The sequence below is a fragment of the Selaginella moellendorffii genome, unplaced genomic scaffold (genome assembly GCF_000143415.4).
Source record: "Selaginella moellendorffii unplaced genomic scaffold, v1.0 SELMOscaffold_9, whole genome shotgun sequence".
NCBI classification, from domain to species: Eukaryota; Viridiplantae; Streptophyta; class Lycopodiopsida; order Selaginellales; family Selaginellaceae; genus Selaginella; species Selaginella moellendorffii.
The window spans coordinates 743240-756217 of record NW_003314270.1 but is presented as its reverse complement, the minus strand read 5'-3'; the positions used below and the strand labels follow the sequence as shown (position 1 = coordinate 756217).

The 12978-nt window shown below is 51.8% G+C and overlaps 5 protein-coding genes across 6 annotated transcripts; 1 reads left to right on the top strand and 4 right to left on the bottom strand.

Annotated features, from left to right (window-relative positions):
* Positions 1-417: 417 nt before the first annotated feature.
* On the bottom strand, positions 418-4829 carry LOC9632817 (B3 domain-containing protein Os07g0563300). 2 transcript variants are annotated; one of them, XM_024672560.1, is made up of 13 exons: positions 4543-4829; positions 3927-4257; positions 3656-3737; positions 3412-3516; positions 2779-3350; positions 2630-2720; positions 2399-2573; positions 2281-2339; positions 1969-2235; positions 1864-1913; positions 1701-1814; positions 1574-1641; positions 418-1507 (listed from the first exon to the last, which is right to left on the bottom strand). In XM_024672560.1, the coding sequence occupies exons 2-13, from the start codon at positions 4046-4048 to the stop codon at positions 588-590; spliced, it is 2625 nt and encodes an 874-aa protein (XP_024528328.1). In that variant the 5' UTR covers positions 4049-4257; positions 4543-4829; the 3' UTR covers positions 418-587. The 2 variants fall into 2 exon arrangements, with proteins under 2 accessions (XP_024528328.1, XP_024528329.1); XM_024672561.1 differs by having other exon boundaries at positions 1969-2226.
* A 156-nt stretch (positions 4830-4985) lies between these two features.
* Positions 4986-7366, bottom strand: LOC9632816 (pentatricopeptide repeat-containing protein At1g11290, chloroplastic). The gene has a single exon (XM_002967544.2). It carries the CDS (start codon positions 7339-7341, stop codon positions 5215-5217), a length of 2127 nt encoding a protein of 708 aa, XP_002967590.2. The 5' UTR covers positions 7342-7366; the 3' UTR covers positions 4986-5214.
* Positions 7367-7626: 260 nt separating this feature from the next.
* On the bottom strand, positions 7627-9815 carry LOC9630871 (WD repeat-containing protein WRAP73). The gene is made up of 7 exons (XM_002967543.2): positions 9540-9815; positions 8963-9451; positions 8682-8903; positions 8554-8626; positions 8379-8489; positions 7858-8309; positions 7627-7801 (listed from the first exon to the last, which is right to left on the bottom strand). Exons 1-6 carry the CDS (start codon positions 9654-9656, stop codon positions 7939-7941), a joined length of 1383 nt encoding a protein of 460 aa, XP_002967589.1. The 5' UTR covers positions 9657-9815; the 3' UTR covers positions 7627-7801; positions 7858-7938.
* Positions 9816-9839: 24 nt separating this feature from the next.
* LOC9632815 (60S ribosomal protein L5-2) lies at positions 9840-11401 on the top strand. The gene is made up of 9 exons (XM_002967794.2): positions 9840-9956; positions 10009-10078; positions 10137-10228; positions 10299-10425; positions 10493-10572; positions 10621-10740; positions 10799-10933; positions 11002-11174; positions 11243-11401. The coding sequence occupies exons 1-9, from the start codon at positions 9954-9956 to the stop codon at positions 11331-11333; spliced, it is 891 nt and encodes a 296-aa protein (XP_002967840.1). The 5' UTR covers positions 9840-9953; the 3' UTR covers positions 11334-11401.
* LOC9632814 (probable pectate lyase 20) lies at positions 11331-12957 on the bottom strand. The gene is made up of 6 exons (XM_002967542.2): positions 12907-12957; positions 12714-12840; positions 12051-12666; positions 11887-11990; positions 11695-11833; positions 11331-11638 (listed from the first exon to the last, which is right to left on the bottom strand). Exons 2-6 carry the CDS (start codon positions 12824-12826, stop codon positions 11429-11431), a joined length of 1182 nt encoding a protein of 393 aa, XP_002967588.2. The 5' UTR covers positions 12827-12840; positions 12907-12957; the 3' UTR covers positions 11331-11428.
* Positions 12958-12978: the final 21 nt, after the last annotated feature.

The window sequence follows — 12978 nt, the reverse complement described above, 5'->3', positions numbered from 1 at the left end:
TTTTATTGCTTCCTCCACTGGGAAGCTAAAAGCTCTTCTCTACATGATCCAGGATCTCATCCTCCATGCTGCGCTTGCTTCCGCCGCAGGAATTCGCAATATCTTCCAGGATCTTGACGGCAACGGACCCTCGCACCGGCTGACCCATGCTTCTACGTTCTGCTCTGCTAGGACAACCAAGAACAAATCCCAATTGTAAGTAGGACTATTCGTATGTCCTTGCAGATAAAATCTTAGACAAATCTGCAGCTTCGGACTAGTAAGAAGGTTCATTCCTCTTTCCAACAGACCAATTCTAGAACCATGCCTCAGTAAAGAGTTATCAGCTTGTATCAGATAACTAATATACCAAATATTAAAGTAAAGAAACACAAATTCTAGAACCCATCAATTATCAGAAAAGAAACACAAATTCTAGAAGCCACAATTATCAACTTTGATCACCAATTATTAAACAAAGAAACATGTCTTTCTCTTCCTCTATTGCTTCCTGTTACAGTATCAAAAAAATAAGATAAAAAAAAACAACCACCCAACCATGTTGAACACAGATAAATAATCTCTCCAACCTGCTCTGCTGTTTTCTTTTAACCATCTTGCACAGAGGAGGGTTCTGCTGCTGCTTGCTGAATTTGCTGCTTTGCATCACTCACCTGCTCACCACCACCACCACCACCACTCCCACCACCATTTCCACCACCACCAAATCCTGGAGCAAGGTTGGCCATCCCTTGCTGCTTGAGATACATATCCAGCGGCAAGCTCGCGTCCTGCAGCAGCCTCATCATGCTCAGCCTGCTCTGCTGTGCCGCCTCGTCCCGCTCCGGCTGGCTGTTGAGATCAATCCCTCCTTTCCCCGCCAAGTTCTCATCCGCCACAGCAGTAGCACCACCACCTCCTCCTCCTACTCCTCCCCCTGGAACTGGCGGTGACGCAAACGCTCCCAGCAGCTCTGGGAATGGAAACGTCTTACCTCGCTCCGTCACAAACGGGTTGATCGGGTTGATCGGGCTCGGACTCGGGCTCGGGCTCTCCGCTGGCAATGCCGGGCTCGCCTTTGGCGGTGCCGATGCCTCTCTCGTGTTGTAGCGCTGCTGGCCCCTCTCCGGCGTGGTGGTGACGTTGTTGTTGTTGTTGTTGCCTTTGAGCCACTTGGCTTCTGCCGGGGACGCCGCCGCGGCCACCCCGTCGTCCTTGTCCCACGCCTTCTTCTTCCGCGCCGTCTCCGCCTCGCGCTCCGACTGCCGCTTCTTCCGCCTCATCATCAGCGTCTTGAACCTCCGCTTCACGGTCAGGCAGACGTTGCACACGCACGTCGGCTTGTGCTTGGGACCCTTGCCGCTGGGAGGCTGGATGCAGACGATGCATGTACAACCCGGACGGTGGCGGGGATGCTTTGTTGTCGCAGCTGGTGGCGGAGGAGATGCTGCCTTCTCGTCGCCAAATGCCGCAGCGGTTGCCAAGGCATCCAATCCCGATGGCGAGCTGGCCGCTTTCCCGGGTTTACCTGTTATATATACACCACACACCACATGCTTATCAGTTTCTAATCACATTCGTTGCTGGGCTTTACCTGACATACTGTCCATGAGCTGGTCCATGTCTTCGTTGCTGAGCTCCTTCGCGGCACTACAGTTTGCTCTGGTGACAAAGGACAGACGTGAGCACTCACTCTGCATGCTGTATAGAAATCTCTCTACCTTTTCAAGTCCCAGACGTTGTCGGTACAAGTCCATCTTGTGTGTATAAATATGTCAAGAGGAACCCGCCTAAACTTTGCACAATCATCGCATTGCACCCAGCGGTCTTGCTCCCTGCAGCGCACGAGAGGCTAGTGGAAGAACGAAATTGAGAGCTTCTTACCCCGAAGGTTTGGTCCTCGTCACCGTTTTCTTCGTAAGAACAGGAGGCTCCTGCAGGTTGTCCATACAGCTTAAATATATGCAGAATGACTACAAACCGAAGTACCTCGTACTCTTCAAATTGATGGCCGTCGATAGTGACGAAGCTGGGCGTGACCCCGGGAGGCGGTCTTAACAACTCCTGAGCTTCTTCCCAGCTTGTCTTCAACTCCAATGAGTCTTCACTATCTAGACGAAGTCTCTTGCTCTTTGCTCCTAGAGGCCGACCCCTTCTTTTATCCGCTGAAAGAGTTGATTGAGTTTCCTTAGCTTTTGATTTGTAATCTGTCTGTTTAGCACCGGGGTACTCACTGTCCCCAGAATCCTGAAGAGGCTTATGCCAGATTCATTCATGTTACTGTTGTAGTAAATAGCTTACCTGTGCCTTCCTATATCCCATTATAAGTTTTCCTTCTGGTTCTAGACGGCTGAAAGTGACTGGAACCAGAAAAGGCATTGTTGAAGACATGAAACAGAAACTTGTCATGGTATCATACCTGTGTCACCGGCTTGGAGATGCATAGCCTGTATACATGGTGTAACACCTTCTAGTACATACATGCGACTGTTGTTATTTGGCCAGAAACGGAACTGGAATTGCCACTCCCTCCCACTGATGTCATTAATTCTTAGCGGAAGGCCTTCAGCTTGTGAAATCGTGGGAAAATACGCCTGCATCAAAACACAGTCGCACAATGCCAATGAAAAGGACAAAAGAACATGCAGACCTCCGCACATGCTTTTGGAAGAACCAATCGTCCAATACGTCCAGCGTCACTGGCACTGAGTACTTTCTCGAACAGGGGTGTAATTTTAGAGCTGGAAACAAATGAGTCATAAGAAAAACAAGAAGAAAAAAGGAGAGCGAACAACTTACTCTCCAGAAGTGAACTGTTGAATTTCCTGGTCTGTAATCCGAGGCCAGTAGCGAGGCAAAAGCTGGTTCCTCCCTTTACTATCAGCAGGAGGACGTGCAACTCTCGGGTCGTTAGTTGGTTCAGGTGCAGCCCCTGAGAGCGGAACACGCGGTGGAACTGGTTGCTTCCCAACCTGCCGATGTCGTGGTCGATATGGAATCGGTGAATACTTCGAAGGATTTTCCTTGGCTTCGCCACCTGAAGCTGGACTTTCCGTTTGGAAAAGATTACCAGCTGCTGTGTCATCAACTTTTATCCCCATCCCCAAGCCTAAAGAGGTATTCAGGCTCGCCACCTCGGTTTGAGTTCCAGGTGATTCCCTTGTAACCGCTAGCTTTTCCATCTCTTCCATGTAAGTAACTTCCCGTTTTGCCGACAATTCCTCTGCGACACCTCTAACCTTTTCGTCTTCGCTACCAGTCGCCGCCATTTTCTGCTCAAAATCTACTTCAGACTTTGGCTTGAGAATAAGGTTTTCTTCCTGTTCCTTTCCTAAGTCACTATCGTAGGAGAATCCCCCCAAAATGCCTTGCTGAAAAAAAAGGAAATGAGAACAATGGAAAATCAGAAAAAAGAAAAAAGAAGCTACGCACCACGTTGCGAGACTCTCTAAGATCGACACAACCTCGGCAGGAAACTCCTCCCGTATCCAAAAGCACAAAAAGATGAATGGAAGCTATACATCCACAATGGAGACCCTGCAAGTTCACACAAAAACACTGGTCAGACGTGAACTTCCAAAAGACGATGCATCCCATGCTCTCTAGTAAAACCCTCTGCGACTACTTGGAAGCGGCGAATCCAGGCCGATCCTTCTAAACATTAGAGCTATATTACCTTTCCGCACGCAATGCAACTTCTCCACCCGGGATCATACGCATGAAACTTTTCGCAAAAGCGTGACAGCTCAAACGCCGAACTGGTAACACCGCAAACCAGAAAGAGAAAAAACAGTCAAGGTCTCTCGCGACTGAAGAAAAAAAGAAACGTGATGTGGGTGAGACTTGCAGGATCAGCCGAGCTCACAGCAACCCAAGATGCAAAACACCACAACACTAATCTAAAAGCTAAAGAAGGCAGCCACTACGTGAAGGATAGAATCACATACCCACAGTCTGTGCATAAATCAGCTCGGTCGCCGGAGCGGAGCCGCCATCCTCGCTTCCATGCTGCGCTCTCGATCGCCTCACATCTGACATTCATGCACGCTTTGTGCCGTGTGGGCTCCATTGCAGCACCGTCCACCGCAGAGAAAACTGCCCAGCCCCTCCTCTGTGCAAAACTAAGAGGCCCCCATCTTCGTTCTATCTCCTATTCTCCCTGTCCCTGTGTGTTCTGTTCTTCATGAGAGCCCCATTCCTAGTACTGTACTATACTAGTTTCTCGTCCATAGTCACGACCAAGTCCACGTAAACCCAAACAGAGTGTCGCGATCCTCACTGCAAGAGTATTTTCACAAGGAATTAGTCACAATGCACGCTTCCAAAGATCATCACTCCACACGCACACAAGACACTCACACAAACGAAGCGCAAGAAGGAAAGAAGTCAAAAAAGGGGAGAAGAAGAAGGAGAAGCTCGAGCGGGGAAGAAAAGCTGCCATATGCACAGGACGCGAGCAAAATTTCCCACGCAAGGCGTGCGACGCACGCAAGCCATGGATCGCCAGGCCGTAATATCGAAGATCGAGACGCGCGGCGCGCAAAAGATTTCACGGCGGCGTACCTTTGCAAGCTGCGCGATGCCGCCGCCGCCGCCGCTCGACGCCATAGCCAGCACCTCGTCCCTGCGATGGATCACTCGAGCCCTAGCACCAAACGAGTCCCAGGGTTGTGTGATCTACCACGCAGCGCAATGGCGCCGCCCTGGCCCTGGAAAACCGCAATGCCTATCTAATCGAAACCCTGGCGCCTCGATCGCGAGCGCCAAATCACTCGCGGGGCGACTGGATCACGCCGAAGAAATGGGGTCGAGTGAGTGCGTGCGTGCATGCATGCACGACGACATATAAACGCACACGTTTTTAACCATTCCACGGTATATTCCGTCGTGGAAAGAATATTCTGGTAAAGAGCTCTATCGCGCGCCGTTGGATTGGAACGAGGGTAGTGGCCGGCCCTTAAGTGAAGATAAATATAACCGAGGATTTACAATAAAAATGCCAGGTGTATTCCACTAAAAGGTAGTTTGCTATATTTTTAAAAGGTATAAACGTACGGGCATGCATGCATGGACATGTATATACTAATCCTTCCTATACAGCAATCATGACATTACATAGCATGCCGACCTGACAAAGCTAATGAGAGTGTTTCAAAATACCGCAACGTGATTGGTGGGCGCCGCTAGCATTCCTACATTTTCGCCACGTCGCGAGGCGGCCGCGTGTCACTTTCGCTAACGTCCGCACGAGCATGATCCACCGTCGAACCGATGGAGCATCTCGGCGTCCCTCACCACGATCTCCCTGCGGCATCTCTTGGAGATGCCCTTCATGAAGGCGTGGCACTCGTGGCATATTCCCAGGCTGCTCACCACGCGCAGGGGGATCTCGCCGCTCGTCTTGAGCATCGCAAACGCCACCGCCACTTTCTCACTGTGGTGGCGGTGGAACAAAGGAACCGTGGGAGAATCTAGCTCGAGCTCCAGGATATTGGCTTGGATGGAATCTTTCTCAGGGTGTGTCTCATCGCCTTGGATAAACTCGTGGAGCCGCCCATCAATCTCCACGAAACTCTTGCCCGTGGACTTGTCCAGAGTGTTGGCCATGAGCTGCCGTACCCTGGAGACCTCGTCCCACATGCCGTGGCCGGCATACATATTGGACAGGGCCACGTACGGAGCCACCTCCCCGGATTCCACCTGGAACGCCCGCCTCGCCACGCGGGACCCCCTCTCCACGTCACCGTGCGTCCGGCACGCCCCGAGCAGGCACATCCACGCGGATATTCCCAGCCTGTACGGAACGCTGGCCATGAGCGCCTCGGCCTCGTCCAGCCGTCCGGCCCGGCCCAGCAAATCCACAATGCAGCTGCAGTGCTCCTCGCAGGACTCGATCCCGTAGTCTCTCCCCATGGACGCGAAATAGCCGAGACCATGGTCGAGGAGCCCGGCGTGGTTGCAAGCAAAGAGGATGCTCACGTAGGTGATATAGTTTGGGCGGAGCCCTTGGAGCTGCATCTCCCGGTACATTTCCAGCGACCGGTCGGGATGCCCGGTTTGGGCATATGCTGCTACCATCGCCGACCACGTCGCGACGTTCCTCTCCTCCATCTCCGCAAACACGAGATCAGCATCCACGAGATGCCCTCCACGGGCATAGGCATTCACAAGCGCAGTTCCAAGCACCACGTCCAGCTCCACGCCAGTGTCCACAATCCGAGCATGGACCAACCGCGTTTTCGAGGTGAGCGCGAGGCTGGCGCAGGCATCCAGGACGCCGATGAGCGTCACCTTGTCAACCCTAACGCCCTCCAGATCCATGACGTGGTATATCCGGATCGTGTCCCTGCTATGCCCGCTCTGGGCATACGCCGCGATCATCGCATTCCAGGCCACAATGTCCTTGTCTCGAATCCGCTGGAAAGCACGTACGGCACCGCCTAGGCTGCCGCAACGGCCGTACATGCTCACGAGCGTGGTCCCAACCGTGGGTCGAGACTCGAGCCCAGTGGCCAGAATGTGCGCGTGGATGGACCTGGCCTCGTCCAGGGCGCCCACCGTACAGCACCAGCTCAGCATCCCGACGAAAGTGCCCTCGCCCGGCCGTACGCCCTCTACGGCCATTCGCCGCAGAACCAGCACCGCCTGGGCCATTTGCCCATTCCGGGAATATGCCGCCACCATGGCGTTCCATGCCGCGAGATCCCTCCCGCAGATGCCCTCAAACACCGCCCGCGCGTCCGCGACGCTGCCGCACCGCCCGTACATGGTCACCAGCGCGGTGGCCATGACCGCGTCCACCGGCATGGGCCGCTCGTACGGACGGCTCCGTGCTCCCAGGACGTGGGAGCGGTGGATCTCGCGGCCGGTTTTTAGGTCTTCCAGGTTCGCGCAGGCGCCCAGCACGCTCACCAGCGTGATCGCGTTGGGCTTCACTCCCTCGCAGCTCATCCGGCGGTAGAGCGCGATGGATTCGCGGCTTTGCCCCCTCTGGGCATTTGCCGCGATGAGGATGTTCCAGGGAAACGCGATCCTCTCGCAGGCGACGAGCTCGAATACGGCGGTGGCGTCGCGCAGGCTGTCGCATTTGCAGTACATCTCGACGAGGGTGTTGAGGAGGAATCGCTCGCCGCCATAGCCGTGGCGGAGGATGTGGGCGTGGATGGATCGCCCGGCCTCCAGGGAGTGTGGATTCGCGCAGCGCCGGATGAGGGACTCGTAGAGTGGGACTGTGATTGGGAGGCGCGAGTGGTCCATCCAGTCCAGCGCCGAGAGAACATCCATGGAGGAGAGCTCGTCCAGGATTTGCTGCTGGTGATTGAATAGTCGAGGCAAGCCATTCGAGCATGGTGGTGCTTGCATTGGACAACGCTGGCTATCTCTTCGACATGAGAACTTTTAGATCGCGTTAGAACCTCGAGCCAGGAAAACCATAGCTGACCTGATAGGAAACTTGATACCATGTCAGGAAAACCATAGCTGACCTGATAGAAAACTTGATACGAAACTCCAGCTAAGAAAAGAGAATGGAAAACTCTAGCTGAAGAAAAAAGCTATGAAACTCGAAGCTGCAAAAGCTCCACGAAAAGAACAAGAACAAGAACAAGAAAAGAAAAAAATGAAAAGAGCTACCTGGAACGATATGTGTGAATCTCAAAGCTGACAATCACGTTACCATATCAATGACAACTAAAGTAGCTAGAAATAAACAGAGCTGACTTGTTCTCTTGATACCAAGTAATTCAAGCCGAATGAAAAACTTTAGCTGACCTCGGACGAGGCCGGAAAGTTGATACCAAGAAAAAAGCTATGGAACTTAAAGCTGCAGAAGCTCGACATTAGATCAAGAACAAGAAAGGAAACAAAGAAAAGAGTTACCTGGAACGAGATCCGTGAAACTCAAAGCTTACAATGATGTTGTTAACATATCAATAACATCTAAACTAGCTAGAAATAAGTTTAGCTGACCTGTTCTTCACCTTCAAACTCGGAAAGCATCGGTACGAACGTGCAGCTGAAAGCTTCTCGGTCTTTGAGCAGCACCAGTGACGAGCCATCCGGGTTCCATTTGAGATCGGTCACCAGGAACTCTGAAAGTGGAACGTTAACGCAGCAAGCTCCTGCGGGAGTCCACATGTAGAGCTGCGAGCTTCCAGTGCACAGGGCCAGGCGCGGAGACACTGGGTCCCAAGCAGCAGCACGGATTGGTTCTCTCTGGATCAAAAGCGCTGCGAGCTCCAACCGGGAGATGTCCCATATCCATAGTGCTGTTGGCATGTTTTCGTTGCGGCTAAGCAAATATCGACTGTCAGCACTCCAAGCCAACAGACCTGCGATCACATTATGTTTTTAGAAACCATGAATCACAACAAAAAAAAAAAAAAAAAAAAAACGCGTACCGATGCCTTGCTTTGGATTTGGCTTGTCGGCGGGCGGCTTCTGAGCAGCAATGCTGACTGGAATATCAGCAACTTTGTATCGCACTCGTACATGAGAGTCGCCAGAATTTTCTGAGTGGAAACAGCAACTTTAAAGCGTCGTCCATCTCAACACAACGATATGATATACTCGTACCATTCTGGAAAATTTCGTTCTCTCTGTCATCAGTCAGATACAGGCTTGACATGTCAAAAGGCTCCTCTATTTCCTGCTCAGAGAAACTCGCGTGAGTAAGAAGCAAAACCACAAACGTAAACGCGTACCTTAAATACCACAGCAGTTGCTGGTCCTTTCACGGAGCTCGTATGCGTGAACTCAGCAACGGGCTTCCATGTCAAATGGTTCAAAACGCGAGCGATCTGGTCATAGCTACCTACACCCAAAAACTCGCCGCACGGCGACCATGCGACTGTTCTTACACCCAGAGCATTCTCGTAAGCTTGGTACTTAAACAAACAACGGCCATCTGGGGAATACACAAGGACCTGGAAAAAACAACACAATGGTTGACAAGAGAAAAAAGAAAGAAAGAAGAGCGACTTACCTTATACTCGAGCGATGAGTCCCAAACGGCGATCGTGTTATCGTTTGGCGACCACTCAAGATCAGCAAGGTCCACAGTATCCACGGCAAAAGTCCCCATTCCTTCCCAAGAGTTACTCGCCAGCAAGTGAACATAGTCCTTACAGTCCCGGCGCGTAGCAATCGCTACAAACTTCCCGTCCTGAGTGAAGGACACGCCTCGAGCAGCATGCTTGGGCCACTGGACGTGAACACACGCGGTGCTCACGAGAGACCAAACCGTGAGACGAAGCTGGAAGTCGGAGGTGGTGAGAATGTGTCGACTGTCCGGACTCCATCTCGCGTGAGCGATCCCGGCAGGACCCTCGTCGATCTTACACGTCCATTCGGGCTGTGACACCGACCAAGCTTGCACCATCGCGCGCTTGAACAGCGCACAAAGAACATACTCCGAGTCGGGTGCCCATTCTACATGGCTGATCTTATCGAGGCAAGAGTAGAGCTGCACGACCTGTGAAACAAAAATAGTTCCAAAGAAAAACTCAAAGAACTTACATTGGAAAGAAGAACAAAACCAGCAAAGAAAGAGATCACAGTACCTTGAGGCTCACAGCGTCGCGAATTACAAGCCTGGCCTCCACAGCGACGGCGAGAAATCGAGCATTCGGAGAGAACGCACAGGGGCCGCTGTATTTGTAGGTGTCGCTGAACTCCATTGAGCTTGGATCAAACCCTGGCACTCACTGCCCGGGCGGCATTTCCTCCGATCAACACCAGCGCTAGGGTTTTGGGAAGCGCCAGCAGTAGCATCATACCTCTCGGATCCAAAGCTCCTCCGGCGCTAGGGCGATGGCGCAATCTTCCATAGCCCTGATTTTAACTTCGATTTACCTATTTGGCGGGAAAATTACCCCGTGAACCCTGAAAGATCTCAGCCGTTGGATATCTTGCGGCCGCCCTAGTGTTTAGGGTTCTAGCGCTTAGGGTTCTAGCGGGTTTCTGGCAGCGCAGCCATGGTAAGCGCCTGTGGATCAATGCCGCTAGATCTCAAATTTTCGTCCATCGCAGGCAGTCGCCAGGGCGCAGAAATCCAAATCCTACTACAAGAGGTACCAGGTCAAGTACCGCCGCCGAAGAGGTAACGATTTGGATTCTTGGAGCTTGAAATTTCACATTTCTCTTCGCTTCATCTCTAGAGGGCAAGACCGATTATCGGGCTCGGGTGCGCTTGACGAATCAGGACAAGAACAAATACAACACACCGAAGTACCGATTCGTCGTTCGCTTTGTAAGTTCTGTCTCCTTTATCATTTGGAAAACTGGAAAAGCTTACGTTTTTTGTTTTGATTTTGTGTTAGTCCAACAAGGACATTGTCGCCCAGATCGCATATGCTACTATTGCTGGAGATGTGATCATGGCTGCTGCCTACGCGCACGAATTGCCGCGCTATGGTCTCAAGGTTGGCCTCACAAACTACGCGGCTGGTAATTCTCTATCTTTGCCTTGCCAAACCATTTTTTTTTCTCACGTTTTCTATGACTTCGTTTGTAGCTTACTGCACGGGGTTGCTGCTGGCAAGGAGGCTGCTCACGAAAATGGGCATGGCTGACATCTACGAGGGAAACACTGATGTAACTTTTACTTCTTTCTCTCTATTTGTTCTTACGCTCGGGACACAGGTGAATGGTGAGGACTACAACGTTGAAACTCTGGACGAGAACAGGCGTCCATTCAGGGCCCTTCTTGATGTTGGCCTCGTCCGGACTACAACGGGCAACCGAGTCTTTGGTGCCTTGAAGGTTTGTCGAGTTTTCCGAGTTCCTCTGTTACAAAGTTTCTTTTTTTCTTACTTCACAGGGTGCATTGGACGGTGGACTAGATATCCCGCACAGCGAGAAACGTTTTGCCGGCTACAGCAAGGAGGACAAGTCCCTGAATGCCGAAGTGCACCGGAAGTATATCTATGGCGGGCACGTTGCTGCTTACATGCTGGTATTCGAGGCCTCTCATTCTCATTCTCATTCTTCTTGTGGAGAGCTCACGTTTATCTCTTCTTCCAGAAACTAAAAGATGAGGATCCCGAGAAGTACCAATCTCACTTCAGCCAATTCATCAAGGAAGGCGTCGAGCCGGAGAGCTTGGAAGAGCTCTACACCAAGGTCCATGCTGCGATTCGCGCGGACCCAAGCCCCCGGGAGCCTCCACCAAAGAAGGATCACGGTCCTCACAAGAAGTGAGTATACTTCCTTTGGATTATATCTCGCTTTCACTGACATGGTTCCTTTGGTTTTGTCTTTCCAGGGTTAAACCCACGAAGCTCTCTTACGAGCAGCGCAAGGCCAATCTCATCAACCGGATCAAAGCACTCAACGCGGCCGAAGACGATGAGTAGAGGAAAGTATGATGTGCCTTTGAAAGAAAGTTTTGGTTATTTCAATCACTCGACTTCTATATCGTTTCTACCTTGGCTTTCCACTAGGAAGAACTTTAGCAAGTTGCGAGACTGGATTGGCACTTTAGAACTCCTACCTCGGCGGTCATCGCCGTAACTTGGCTTCCAGATTTCACTTCGAATTGTTGCTCGGGGGTGTATCTGGAGATCAAGTCTCCCCTCCCCGACTCCACGAAGAACGCTCCATTCAGGAACACGTCGTCGATGGAGATCCAATCCCCGGCGTGGCCGACGCGCTTGGTGATCTGTGCTCTCTGTTTTGTCAGTGCCAAAGAAATTCTCAGCGAGATATTGGACTTACTTCCTTTGCGTCTCGGTTGTCCGAGGCAAGGAAGCGGTTTCCTTGACTGATAATCGTGGGATGAGCGCTACCACCGATCGCATACATCTCCCAGGCGTGGTAGTCATTGTCTGCTACATGGAAGTATCCAAACCGGCATCTATAGAATAAAGTTTTCAAGAGTTCTATTGAAGAACTGGGAAAATAAAGCACCTGGGCATTCGCTGCACGCATCTGGGTCCAAACCTGTTGTAAACCACCGTGATCTTCATATCATGGTCGAGCTCCGACTCGTCAGCATGGCCCAGAAGCATCACCTACATGGTTTCCAGTCAAGAAGAGAAAGAAAAACGCTACAACTTAAAAGAACACGTAACCTTGTCGTGGTCGTGGAAGTGATTGTTGGAGATGGTGATGAAGTTTGAGCCGTGAAGAACGTCGACGAGGCCGTCGTGACACTCCCAGAAGCTGTTGTGGTCGATCCAGACGTGGTGCGACTCAAAGACCCGGATCCCATCGCCGTCGGCTCGGCCCCGGTGACTTAAGTGGCCCGGCTTGGTCGCCACCCATCCTCCCTCGGTCGTGACGCAGTGATGGATGTTTAGGCCGTGGATGATCACGCGGCTAGCCCGGAAGATCGTGATGCATGCGCCGTGGGCGATGTGAACGCTTGCTCCTCGTCCATCTAAAGTTTTGTGGCTGTTGACTACGAGCTCGTTCCGGAGAGTGATGGTCATGTCGCTCTGGAAGACAATCCACACCGGCTCTTCCTGGATCACTGCGTAGCGGAGCGTTCCCGGCTGTGGATTCAGTGGATCGTCGCTCGGGTCTGTCACCGTGTAGTAGTTCCCGTTAGCTCCGCCGAAGGCACCGCTGCCAAACCCGATTCCACAGCCGGCCATGTGCATTCGATCGCTGTTCCAGTCGACGGCACTTTTTCGGCAATCGTCTATAGCGTTGCCTGTGCTCAAAGTTTGCAGTAAACTCCGCGTCCTGTGGAAAACAAAAAGATAATTGAGAGAAGGATCAAAACTTCGTACCGGTTGGACGAAAGGCCTGGGACGATAGCTTCAACCTGCATTGAGAGGAAAACGAAGAAACAGTATGAACAAAGATGCAAGAACGAGGTTTTGCCACTCAACGAGGCTGCCATGATCGACCACACTCCTGCGAGGCAAGAAAGAGCGAGCTTTAATACGGGAGTTTTGACGGGGAGAATGTGAAGCGGCTTACATTAACTTGGCTGAAAAAGATATGGAACTCGTGGCGTGCCTCGAAGAATAAGCTCCTTTGCCTGTGATGAAG